Consider the following 10,221-nt stretch of genomic DNA (forward strand, 5'->3'; position numbering starts at 1 on the left):
CACACTGCCGTTCACCTACATGCTGGAGGAATGGAGGTGGCAGGTGTTTGCAGGGAACATCACCAAAGATAAGTGGATGCGGCGCTGGTGGGAGATGAAGTAAGCACAGATATATGTTATGCCATCCATGCAGAGTCATAGGTGAATTGAATATAACTGTGTTGACTTATAATGTCACCGTAATTGAATATGCACATCAAAAGTGCATGCTGCGAACAAATGTTGAGGTATTTCATGTTATGTAACCTCAGTGGCCTCTTTGCTGCAGGTCTGTGGCATCAGCCTGCATCAGTGTTGACTCTCTGTTGTCAAAACAGGAGGGAGCTGGTAGGCGTTGTGGAGCCAGTGCCACGAGATGAGACCTATTGTGACCCACCTGCTCTGTTCCATGTATCTGGAGACTATTCTTTCATCAGGTAACACTCCTTCTGTAAAGCTGCACTTCCAGGAAGTAGAAGCAAATTAACACCTAATCCCAGCCACTTATGGATTTATTATAAATCAGCTTTGCCAAGAGTTTTGTTTTCAGTTCTTACATTTAGGTGGAAAGAACAAAGTTTTGTTTTCAGTTCTTACATTTAGGTGTAAAGAACAAAGTTTTTGGTGTAGAACTCAAACAGTGCATGTTTGAACATTTGCTGCTTTCTCATGAACGACCACCCTCACTAACATGTTGATACAGTTTCATGTCTAAACGCTGATTAAAAACCTATACACTTTTGTTAAGGTGACAAACATGGTTGACTTCCTCGTTTTCAGCTATGTGTAAAATCTTGCAAGCTGCTGTAGACATAGAAAAGCATGTCCATCGTTTACCTGTAAAATCCAAAAGACAACCAAAGGGTATTCTTTTAAACATATTCAGTCACCATGTAATGACATGATTATTTTATTTTTATTTAAGGCCTGACCACTGAAGAATCACACACCTTTGCAAACAAGATGGAGTAGTTGTGTAGTGAAGCTGTGAGAGGGATTTAGTGGTGAGGAAGAATAGAAAACCCAGGTTAAAAACTGCTGTCCCAGTTTTGCTATCAGAGAGAAGGCCCCACCAATCTCTGTGTTTGTCACTGGTTCTGAATACAGGTACTTCACAAGAACCATTTACCAGTTTCAATTCCAGAAGGTGCTCTGTGATGCAGCTGGTCATCTAGGGCCCCTGTCCACCTGTGACATTACTGGTTCAATAGCAGCAGGAACAAAGTTGAGGTATGAATGACATTTTATGCTTCTGTGAAGACTGTTTACTTGTTTTAGTCATCCCTGTGATAGACCTAACCACTTTCCATTTGAAAAGCCATCTCACCATGTGAAATATACTACTGTGGTGCTGTATATATATACTGTGTGTGTACGTTATATGACATGTTATTATCACTAACATCATCAATGTTTTCTGCTAGGAATATGTTAGAGCTGGGAAGATCCCAGTCCTGGACCAGGGCTTTGCATACAATATCAGGTGATGTTAAGATGGATGCCAAGCCCCTGTTGAACTACTTCCAAAAACTTCATGACTGGTTGATTGCAGAGAACAAGAAGCACAACAGGACTGCAGACTGGAAGACAACAATAGATTCATGTGAGTACACTAAATGAATGGTCAGCAGTTAGCACGGCTCTGTGCCAGCACCTCCAAAACTCACTATTTAACATTTTGTTTGTTTAATGCACACAAAATCCAAAGAGTAAAAACAGCAAATAGTGATTTTTGAGGACCACTGAAATTAAATAAAACCCCCGAGGACAGTTTAAGGAAGTCAGAAAAAAGACTTAAGTCACTGTTGTTATCATTAGACATATTTTCATGATCCAACTACATGAATTAAAATGAATAAATGATTTATGTACAGATTCCGAGTATGCCATTAAAGTGAGGCTAAGTTTGAAGGCTGCCATGGGCAATAACGCTGTGAGTATTATTTATCATTATTAAAAATGTTTTTACTATATTGGGATTACAACAGCAATCTATTTGATATTGTGGCAAATATTAATGAACTAAAATTTGTTTCAGTATCCCTGGAATGCCAACGAGCTGTACCTGTTCAAGGCCAACATTGCCTACTCTTTGAGGCAGTATTACAGCCACAAGAACAAGACCCTTTTCTTCACGTTAGTATCAGCCTGGGACTGGATGCTTTATACTTTGTGTTCCTCTGATGATCTTTTGTTACCACAATGGTTTTGAGGGCATTTCTTTGTTTGCACCTGCAGAGCAGATAATGTTCTCAGCTATGATGAGAGTCCTAGAATCTCCTTCTACATTATGGTCACCGACCCCACAAGTCCCTCTATATTTATCCCAAAGGCTGACGTGAAGGCTGCCATACGGTAAGCTACAAGCTAATGAATTAAATGATTTTAGTCTTTTACTTGGAGATATGTTAAAAAAAACAGAGTCAGGGAAAGACAGGAAAAAACTTTAATACAGTGTTTTATTTTCATTAAAATTTAATTTTTCAGTAAAGAAAAGTTACAAAAATGTCTGCGAATGCTGTCAGTTACAGTTCTGAGACAGAAAATCAGAAACAGCCAAAATCAGAATTAGCGGGTCAGTCTTTAAAAACAAATCATAACCAGACAAAGAAAATTGCAGTCTGTGTGTCGCTAGTAAAATATTACTGGAATTGAACCCCATTTTCCTGAGTCTTGTGATTTATGTGCAAAGTCATCTGCCCCAAACTCCTCTTAACACAAACTGTCTGTTGCCACTTACTATGTTTCCTAATTTCTTACTTTGCTCATGTCATAAACCAAAGGTTAATACATAACTATTGGTCTTAATAACCTCCTGGCAAAAAATGACATATAGTCTCTTTTTTGTCAGGAGGACAGTCCTAGAAAACATTAAACACCATCGTGTTAGCATTGTCACTGTGAACATGTGACACATGGACATGTTGGCATGTAGCACTCCAAAACACTGTTGTGCCCTAGTGCAGCTTCACAGAGCTGCTAGCATATCTTGAGACTCTAAGCCTATAATTTCTAGCATAAGAATTTGAATGAAATTGCTTCCTGCAATATTGATATGATCTTTGTATGATCTTGAAAGTGAGCAGTAATGAACCCATTTTGATATTGATTCCAGGTTATGTCGAGGCCGAATCAATGATGCCTTCCAACTGGATGACAGGACACTGGAGTTTGAGGGTATTCCAGCAACACTAGCTCCTCCTATGGAGCAGCCAGTGGAGGTGTGGTTGGTGGTATTTGGGGTGGTCATGGGCCTTGTAGCGCTAATGGGCATTTATCTCGTCATCTCTGGTGTCAGAGAACGCAAGAGGTGGGTTTAATTAAGATGAATGTTTCTAACATAATAGATCAAATACTTGCATAACTGTGAGTTGTGTTCCTTTGTGTGTTTGTAGAAATTCTAACAAGACAGTTGTGCAGAATCCATATGATACAAACGCTGATGGACAAGTTAACAAAGCCTTTGACAACTGTGATAATGAACAAACTGGATTCTGATTCACCAAAGAACAGAGGGAAGGTGTCGTCAGTGCTCATGTGTAGTAGGATCATAACCACTGTCCGAGAACAAAAAGCAAAAAATTCTTTCCTTCCTTGACCAGTGCTCTATGACCTCTTGCCAAACATAAAAATAAATTAAAGTAAAAAAAACAAAATCAAGTTAGACAAGTTTAAAGAAGACAAAAAGGTAATAAATAAGAATACCCCCTGAGCCAGGTCCTTTCTATTCTCTGCCATGTATCTTCCATACCACATGGTTCAGAGGGTGCAGTGTTTTTGCAGTTTTGCTTTGTAGTTTGCAGAACCTTACATTTGTATAATTCAAAATGTCCTGCCCTATTTCTTGCTGTAATGATGTGGAAGTTCAGAGATTTTCAGTCTTGAGCAACTCAAATTAATGGTAGCTGATCAAACCAAAAACTGAATTTGTTCTTTTTGCTATCCAATATTTTATATTCTGTGATGTTCAGACAAGTATTTCTGCATAAATGAATACTATTTGATACTTGCTTTTTAAATGTCAGATTAAGATGTGTGATGTGCACCTAGTAGATTCACTTGCAGCATAATACCAATGTTAAGTTTAGTGAAAATGTTTGCTTCATGTTTATTGCTGAAATGTTTCATTTTCAAAGAACTTGGTGCTAACAGTGTGCGGGGGCAAAACACTGTTAGTGTAAAATGGAAAAAATACACAGTTTAGATGTAAATACATGTACAAAGGCATTTTTCTCAAGATCACAGCATGTCATTAGAGTAAAGTTGAATATGTTGTTGTATAATCAGTAATAATAAGATGTTCATTCTTGTGAAAAATAGCTTGAGCTTGAGGTCACTTTAAACAACAAAGCTGATTAACAAAAATGACATCACATATCAAAGTCTGGACCACACACGCACAAACTGTTTTTCAAATTGATATATCTGTACGATATACTGTATATCTAAGCATTTCTGCAAAAGCAAAATTTGCAATGACACTGTTTTTTGACACTGGACCAGGTGGCTCAAACAAAAGAGCTCCTCTTGTGTTTTTCTTTAGTTTAAAATCATCTTCAAGTCCCAAATAAAATTCACAAGGAAATTTTAAATGTTAAACTGACTGAGAACTGTATATGCAAATGGAGGAAATGACTACATCATGTCTGAATGATGAAGAAAAATGAATGATCTTGCCTTTCCGTGTTGCCCACTTCCACTGGTGCGTCTGTGTTGGTTATCTGGATGAACCAGCCACGGTGCAGTGCCGACTCAAACTTCATCTGTTTTGACCTGTTAGACTTCATGTAGAACAGGAAGGAGAGAGCGATCTCATCGTCTTCGGAGATCTGCTTCAGCCTGTGCATTTCACATGTCTACAATAACAAAAGTGGGGATTACTTTGTGTAAGTATCCAAGTCCCAGTGATCAACTTGTCTTTTTCTTAATCAATAATTTGCATCTGTTTAACATCACTTTAATCTCACTTTTCTGAAACAGTGACAGGATTGTATGTTGGTCATTTGATCAGTCCACCACTTTCAGACCAGACTGCCATGAAATTTTGTATAAATGTGTCTGCTCACTAATCACTATCAAGTCAATAAATGTCATTTGTCCAGTACTTTATGAGCAAAAACCTGCCAAACTAAACACAATCAGTCTCAGCTACACTTTGTGTTTAGTGCTGATTGGTAAATGCAAAAATGGCTAAAGATCAGTACTGTATAATGTACAAGCAATACCTAATAGTTGTTAGCCTCTGACTAAAAAACAGGTTAATGCTCATTAACTCTAGATACATGAAATTGCTCAGTAACTATTACCTCCACCCGTAGCAGCACATTCTCGCCTTCTTTGCAGCACCTGAGGAAGCAGTTGGACTCAGTAAAGTTTAGGACTACTGGCATTCCTCTGAACAACCCGCTCAGACTGTTTGACTTGTAGTGGTAGATGGTCATCCTCTCTGGACACAAAAGTATTATGACATTTAAAAAAAAATCTAATCAATTCCCCCATTAGAGCAAAAAAAATGTTTTCTTTTAGGTCAACAGTAAATTGCACATGATAATAAATGAATGAAAAAAGTATTTGACAAAAAATTACAACTGTGGTGGTTGTAATTTAAAAAAAATCAGGTCACTATTTTATGCCATGCTGCAGTGTGCTGCTCTGAATGACAAACCTGGATTGGTTGAAGGATAAACAGTCTTCTGAGAACAAATAGCTCTGAGATATAGTTGGGAAGCCACATGTTCGACTGAGGCCTCTACTGGTCTTGGCTGTTTGAAAGTGGAGCCCCTTGGTACTGAAAGTGCCACAAGGAACAGTCAGAAGCCATATAATTCATCATTTATATTCCTTTTGTTGAGAAATAATTATGATGCTTTTTCTCTTCAAATAATCTGATGGGCTTTTTCAATTGTTTATTTATTTGGGGATCCATGGTTGTCAATGGATAGCAGTACTATGCTATTATATTGTATTATGTTTTCTTGTTTGTTTTTAATTTTACACATGTGGATCTCTCTTGAAATGATCTTGACTCTATACAACTGGATTTTACATGAAAATGACCTACTTTTACTAGGTGGGGTAAGTCCGTAAGGTAAACTCTTTCAGTATTCTGGTGCTACTAACATGAGCAACATCCTGGAGAAGATGAGCCCTCCTGTCTGGAAAAAGCTGAACAAGTATTCCTCTTTATCTGCTTTGTAATTCGGTGATATTTGTATTTCAAACTTGTTTCACAGTGGTTGTCTTTTATATTATGATTTCTTTGACACTGGTGGAAAGTAACCGAACATGTGTATTACAGTACTTAAGTACATGCAGTACAGCAGTTAAGCTGATTCCTTCTTTTTTTGCTACTTTTTTATGTCAGACATTGAATATCTACTGTATCTCCCTCTTGGTAAAAGTCAGTGAACTGTGTAAAACCCACAATGCAAATAAAGTCCAGGACTTAGCTTTTCTATTCCTGGCCAAGTTTGATATGTTTTTATAAATATATTAGATTCTAGAATAAATTTGAAATTGTGAAACCAAAACTAAGTAATTAAGTACATAACTACTATTATTAACAAAAGAGAGAAGAGAAGAGAAGAAAGGCAAGATAGGAGACTAGAACTCACCAAGTGTCACTGTGCTGGATTCTGTCACCATTACAACATCATTTAAGGTGTATCGTGACCCATGGCTCCCAGAGCTGCTACCCCTGCTTTTCACCAAAGTGATGCTGGTTTTCTTCATGGCAATGATGAACAGACCCTTTCCTTCCCCATTCTCCTCATCTTCAGTTTGGCAATCAAAATCCCCTAATCCCTCCTGCTCCACTTCAGTCTCTACCAGGTCTTCCTCCCTCCTCATCTTCATGCTGAAACTGAGCATTATGGATTCCTTGGAGACAGGTTGTAAAGTTGTCTCAGTTGGGGAGGGCTGCTCTTTGTGCTCCTCTATCTTTTCCACATTGCGCACCGTCTAAAGAGTCCAGAAGAATAGGGTCAATAGGTTGTAAAGTCAGACTGAGCAATGACTGACACGTTGTGGGCCAGTGCCACAGTCAAACATTTTTATTCAGTTTGACATGAACTGAATCAACTAGCAGTGTGACAGATTAGCATGGTAGATGTTTCAGCCAGTAAACTCACCAGCCATGGACTAGGCTTAGCTAATATTTGTGCCACCTCCTTGGGTGTAAGATCCTGCAGGTCTGTGCCATTTATCTGCATCAGCTTGTCTCCTTTCCTGTAAAAAAAATGGATAAACAAGTAAGTAGAAAAGACACAGAAATATCAATAGCATCACTTTGTCTGTTTATTTCTGTCTCTGTAATTGTTAAGAAAGCATTTGGGCAGAACATCAAGACCAAAATCCTTTTTTTCACTATTGTGTGATCTTTAATACTGCAGACCTCATGATGCTGAAGTTGTACCAATGGGTCAAATAGTAGATTGTCACAAGACCTGTTTTTTCTGTGCTCTTTTCATTAATTTTAAGTCTGATTAAATGACACCTACATGTAACTATTAATGTGTGACTATTAATATAGATTATTTTCTTGAGTAACTGTGTTTGTCTGAAAAATGTCAAAGATTACTGTCCAAAATGCAAACTGATTATCATATCTGAGAAAGAAAACCAGGAAATCAAATTTAAAGATCTAAAACCATCAAATATTTGGGGTATTTGAATAATAAGTGACTAAAATTATTAATACATTAACAAAATGTTTGCCTGTCAGTCTTTGAGGTCTAATTAACATAAATAAAATCACTATTTACTATTCAAGCAATAAACCAATATTCCAGTTAATATTTGTTCTACTACTGGACTTTTAAAATATGAATTTAAACATTTTTATTGACTCACCTTTTTGTCTGCCAGAAATAGTTTTTTATGCCCTCTTATTTAAATTTTATTTATTTAACAGGTTTTATTTTTAGGGACTTAACATTGTTTATACCTTTTTTTGCATTTAATTTTACCTCACACAGGAAAGCATTTTGTATTCTGGATATTACATTCTGTAGTGAAAGTAGCATGACACATTAACCGGGGTTTCCTCTGAGACTGTTTTCTACAAAAAGCAAAAAAACTGAAAAAATGTTTTGTTACATTAGTCTGTGTTAGTCAATGAAACAACAGAGAGTTGACTAAACAATATACCTGACAAACATTTTGGTGGTTTTGTACTCCAGCACATTCTCCACTTCATACTGATGCTTTCCTTCATGGTTCTGGTGGCGGATCAGCACGCTTCCATCAACCGGATAACCCTCGGAACCCTGACATTTAGGAACAAATAAACAGTCTTTCTCTGAACAAGGAGCATTAACCAATATACACAGTCATACCATTTAAAATGTATTTCATATTTAGCATTGTTCAGTGTTATAAAGAGATTTGTCACCCACCGTAGGATTCATGGTGCTGAAGTGTCTGCTGCCGTTATTGCTAAAAACTGAAGTGGCAGTGATCGTCTTATAAAGCCCTCGGTGTGTTTGTGCTTCTGCTTCACAGCAGAAAAAAGGGAAATAGGAACCGGGGCCACAGGGACAGTTTTGAATGGGGAACTGATATCACAAGAGGAAGATTACTACATTTAAAACTTAAAGCAGATACGGTGATACAAAGCAGATACAATTTTGTTAGAAAAACAGAACTTGCGCCAAATGTGTAGGAACAAAAGAGGTAACAAAATCTTAATTCTAATCAATCCAGTTCAGTTAACTGTAGTCAGATTTTTTACATGTAAACAGTCGCTAACAGCAGCAGAGGTCAAGTGAAAGTTACCAGGTGAGCACAGCATCCTCTACTGCCACTCAAACAGTTAACATCTTATATAAAATGTAAACCAGATTTTAAACCAGATTTTCACTTTTTTATTTAGGAACACAAAATCCTGATTAGAAAGAGGAGGAAATGATAACTGACTGTTTCACAGTATGTCACAATAAACGAAGGAACTGCTGGAAGAATATTACTTCCACTGTGACGGTGGAAAGTAAACAATATGGCTTTGTGCTACTGTCTGTGTCTGGATGTGTGTTTCTACTGTACAATGAACTATTCAGTTAGAAATCGAAGGGTTTTTCTACAAGCTGTAATACTGCTTGTGAATGTTATAGGGGCAATATGTTTTAAGGACTGATATGAAAGAAGTTCTTATCTCCTCATCTAACTCATGGCAAGAAATTCAAGACTGAATAAGCATATTTCCCAAATGTCAAACTTTTCCTTTACCTGGATTGGTTACCTGGATTTAAACAGCCTTCTTGTAGTTGTTGTTTGTATTGTTTTAATTATTGTTCTTATTTATGCCATCTTGGCGAGCTGTCTCTCTCTGATAGTTTAGTGAGACACTAAAAAGGTTAAATAAAGGAGAGACGTGTCACAGCAGTCTGTGCACATGGCCACAAACTATCTGCTACTGCAACAGTATCACTGTTTTGATACTGAGATGAGCTGTGTTACTAATTTTATACAAGCTCACACACACACACACAGAAGCTATTTCCAGGTTTCCCTGTCCAGCCAGTTAAGTCCAGCTAAATCTGTAGATGTAACGGTGGATTGAGTTACATGATAGACGCACGCTACTGTCGCAAAATTTAGGGTCTACCACCGTCCACACTGCAGTGTGCCAGAGCTGAGACACGACCATATTTCCACCATTTCAGAAGCAAGCATAAGTTGGTAATCGGCACTGAAAAGGTACTGTGATGCAGTGAACACAGACTAGCTTTACAGCACATAAGCTTCTGCATGACATGTCTGACTGCTCAGAAAGGTTTTCATCAGTGTAGCTGCTGATGGTTTTGTGTAATATTGACCTCTGCACTTTCTTCATTTGAATACTGGTGTGGCCATTTTTAATACACTGTTTTACACTGTTTTACATATTCAGCTTATTACTGTAGGAGAAGCATAGCCACAGTGTGTTATTTAAAAATGAAATCTGTTAGGTATTTTTAGTCAGATAGATACTTTATGTATTAGAAATGTTTAGTGGAGATAGGATGTCTAGTTAGACTGTTAAATGCTTAGTCATGCTTATGAGTTTCTACAGGGTACATCTGGTCAAGGATAACTAGAGAGAAGAGTTGATGACTGTCAGCAGACAGGGTGTTTAATATTATTATTATGACGTGTAGAACTGTAGCCTTAGCCATAATATGTTCTTATGTTTAAGTCACGACATGTACTAGAGGTCGTGAGAATGTTTTTAGCTACACACCACTTAACCAACAGACACACACA

General features: G+C 37.5%; 3 protein-coding genes across 3 annotated transcripts in view; 2 read left to right on the top strand and 1 right to left on the bottom strand.

Annotated features, from left to right (window-relative positions):
* Positions 1-3,493, top strand: part of ace2 (angiotensin I converting enzyme 2) — an 11,390-nt gene extending 7,897 nt beyond the window's left edge. Inside the window, exons 12-20 of the mRNA XM_020609990.1 lie at positions 1-99; positions 318-416; positions 1,087-1,209; positions 1,404-1,582; positions 1,854-1,912; positions 2,018-2,115; positions 2,218-2,334; positions 3,095-3,289; positions 3,375-3,493. The exon at positions 1-99 is cut by the window's left edge and continues 6 nt beyond it. Coding sequence (XP_020465646.1) covers positions 1-99; positions 318-416; positions 1,087-1,209; positions 1,404-1,582; positions 1,854-1,912; positions 2,018-2,115; positions 2,218-2,334; positions 3,095-3,289; positions 3,375-3,477 — 1,072 coding nt within the window. The 3' untranslated portion in view covers positions 3,478-3,493. The remainder of the gene's footprint in view (positions 100-317; positions 417-1,086; positions 1,210-1,403; positions 1,583-1,853; positions 1,913-2,017; positions 2,116-2,217; positions 2,335-3,094; positions 3,290-3,374) is intronic.
* A 1,108-nt stretch (positions 3,494-4,601) lies between these two features.
* LOC109965717 (uncharacterized) lies at positions 4,602-9,850 on the bottom strand. Its single transcript, XM_020609976.1, has 7 exons — positions 8,376-9,850; positions 8,128-8,246; positions 7,110-7,206; positions 6,594-6,939; positions 5,645-5,767; positions 5,286-5,425; positions 4,602-4,835 (listed from the first exon to the last, which is right to left on the bottom strand). Exons 1-7 carry the CDS (start codon positions 8,385-8,387, stop codon positions 4,620-4,622), a joined length of 1,053 nt encoding a protein of 350 aa, XP_020465632.1. The 5' UTR covers positions 8,388-9,850; the 3' UTR covers positions 4,602-4,619.
* The window catches only part of LOC109963562 (uncharacterized), a 10,722-nt gene continuing 10,157 nt past the window's right edge, over positions 9,657-10,221 (top strand). The window contains exon 1 of the mRNA XM_020606190.1: positions 9,657-9,675. The gene's annotated coding sequence lies outside the window, so the exon portion shown is untranslated. The remainder of the gene's footprint in view (positions 9,676-10,221) is intronic.

Source organism: Monopterus albus, unplaced genomic scaffold (assembly GCF_001952655.1).
Source record: "Monopterus albus unplaced genomic scaffold, M_albus_1.0 scaffold4.1, whole genome shotgun sequence".
Classification (NCBI taxonomy): domain Eukaryota; kingdom Metazoa; phylum Chordata; class Actinopteri; order Synbranchiformes; family Synbranchidae; genus Monopterus; species Monopterus albus.

Excerpts from the sequence above, each read along its gene's own strand:
- LOC109965717 (XM_020609976.1), bottom strand. Across the intron at positions 5,426-5,644 it reads TTATCCTTCAACCAATCCAG|AGAGGATGACCATCTACCAC; the intron begins GTTTGTCATTCA and ends TTTTGTGTCCAG. Across the intron at positions 4,836-5,285 it reads ATGTGCTGCTACGGGTGGAG|ACATGTGAAATGCACAGGCT; the intron begins GTAATAGTTACT and ends TTGTTATTGTAG.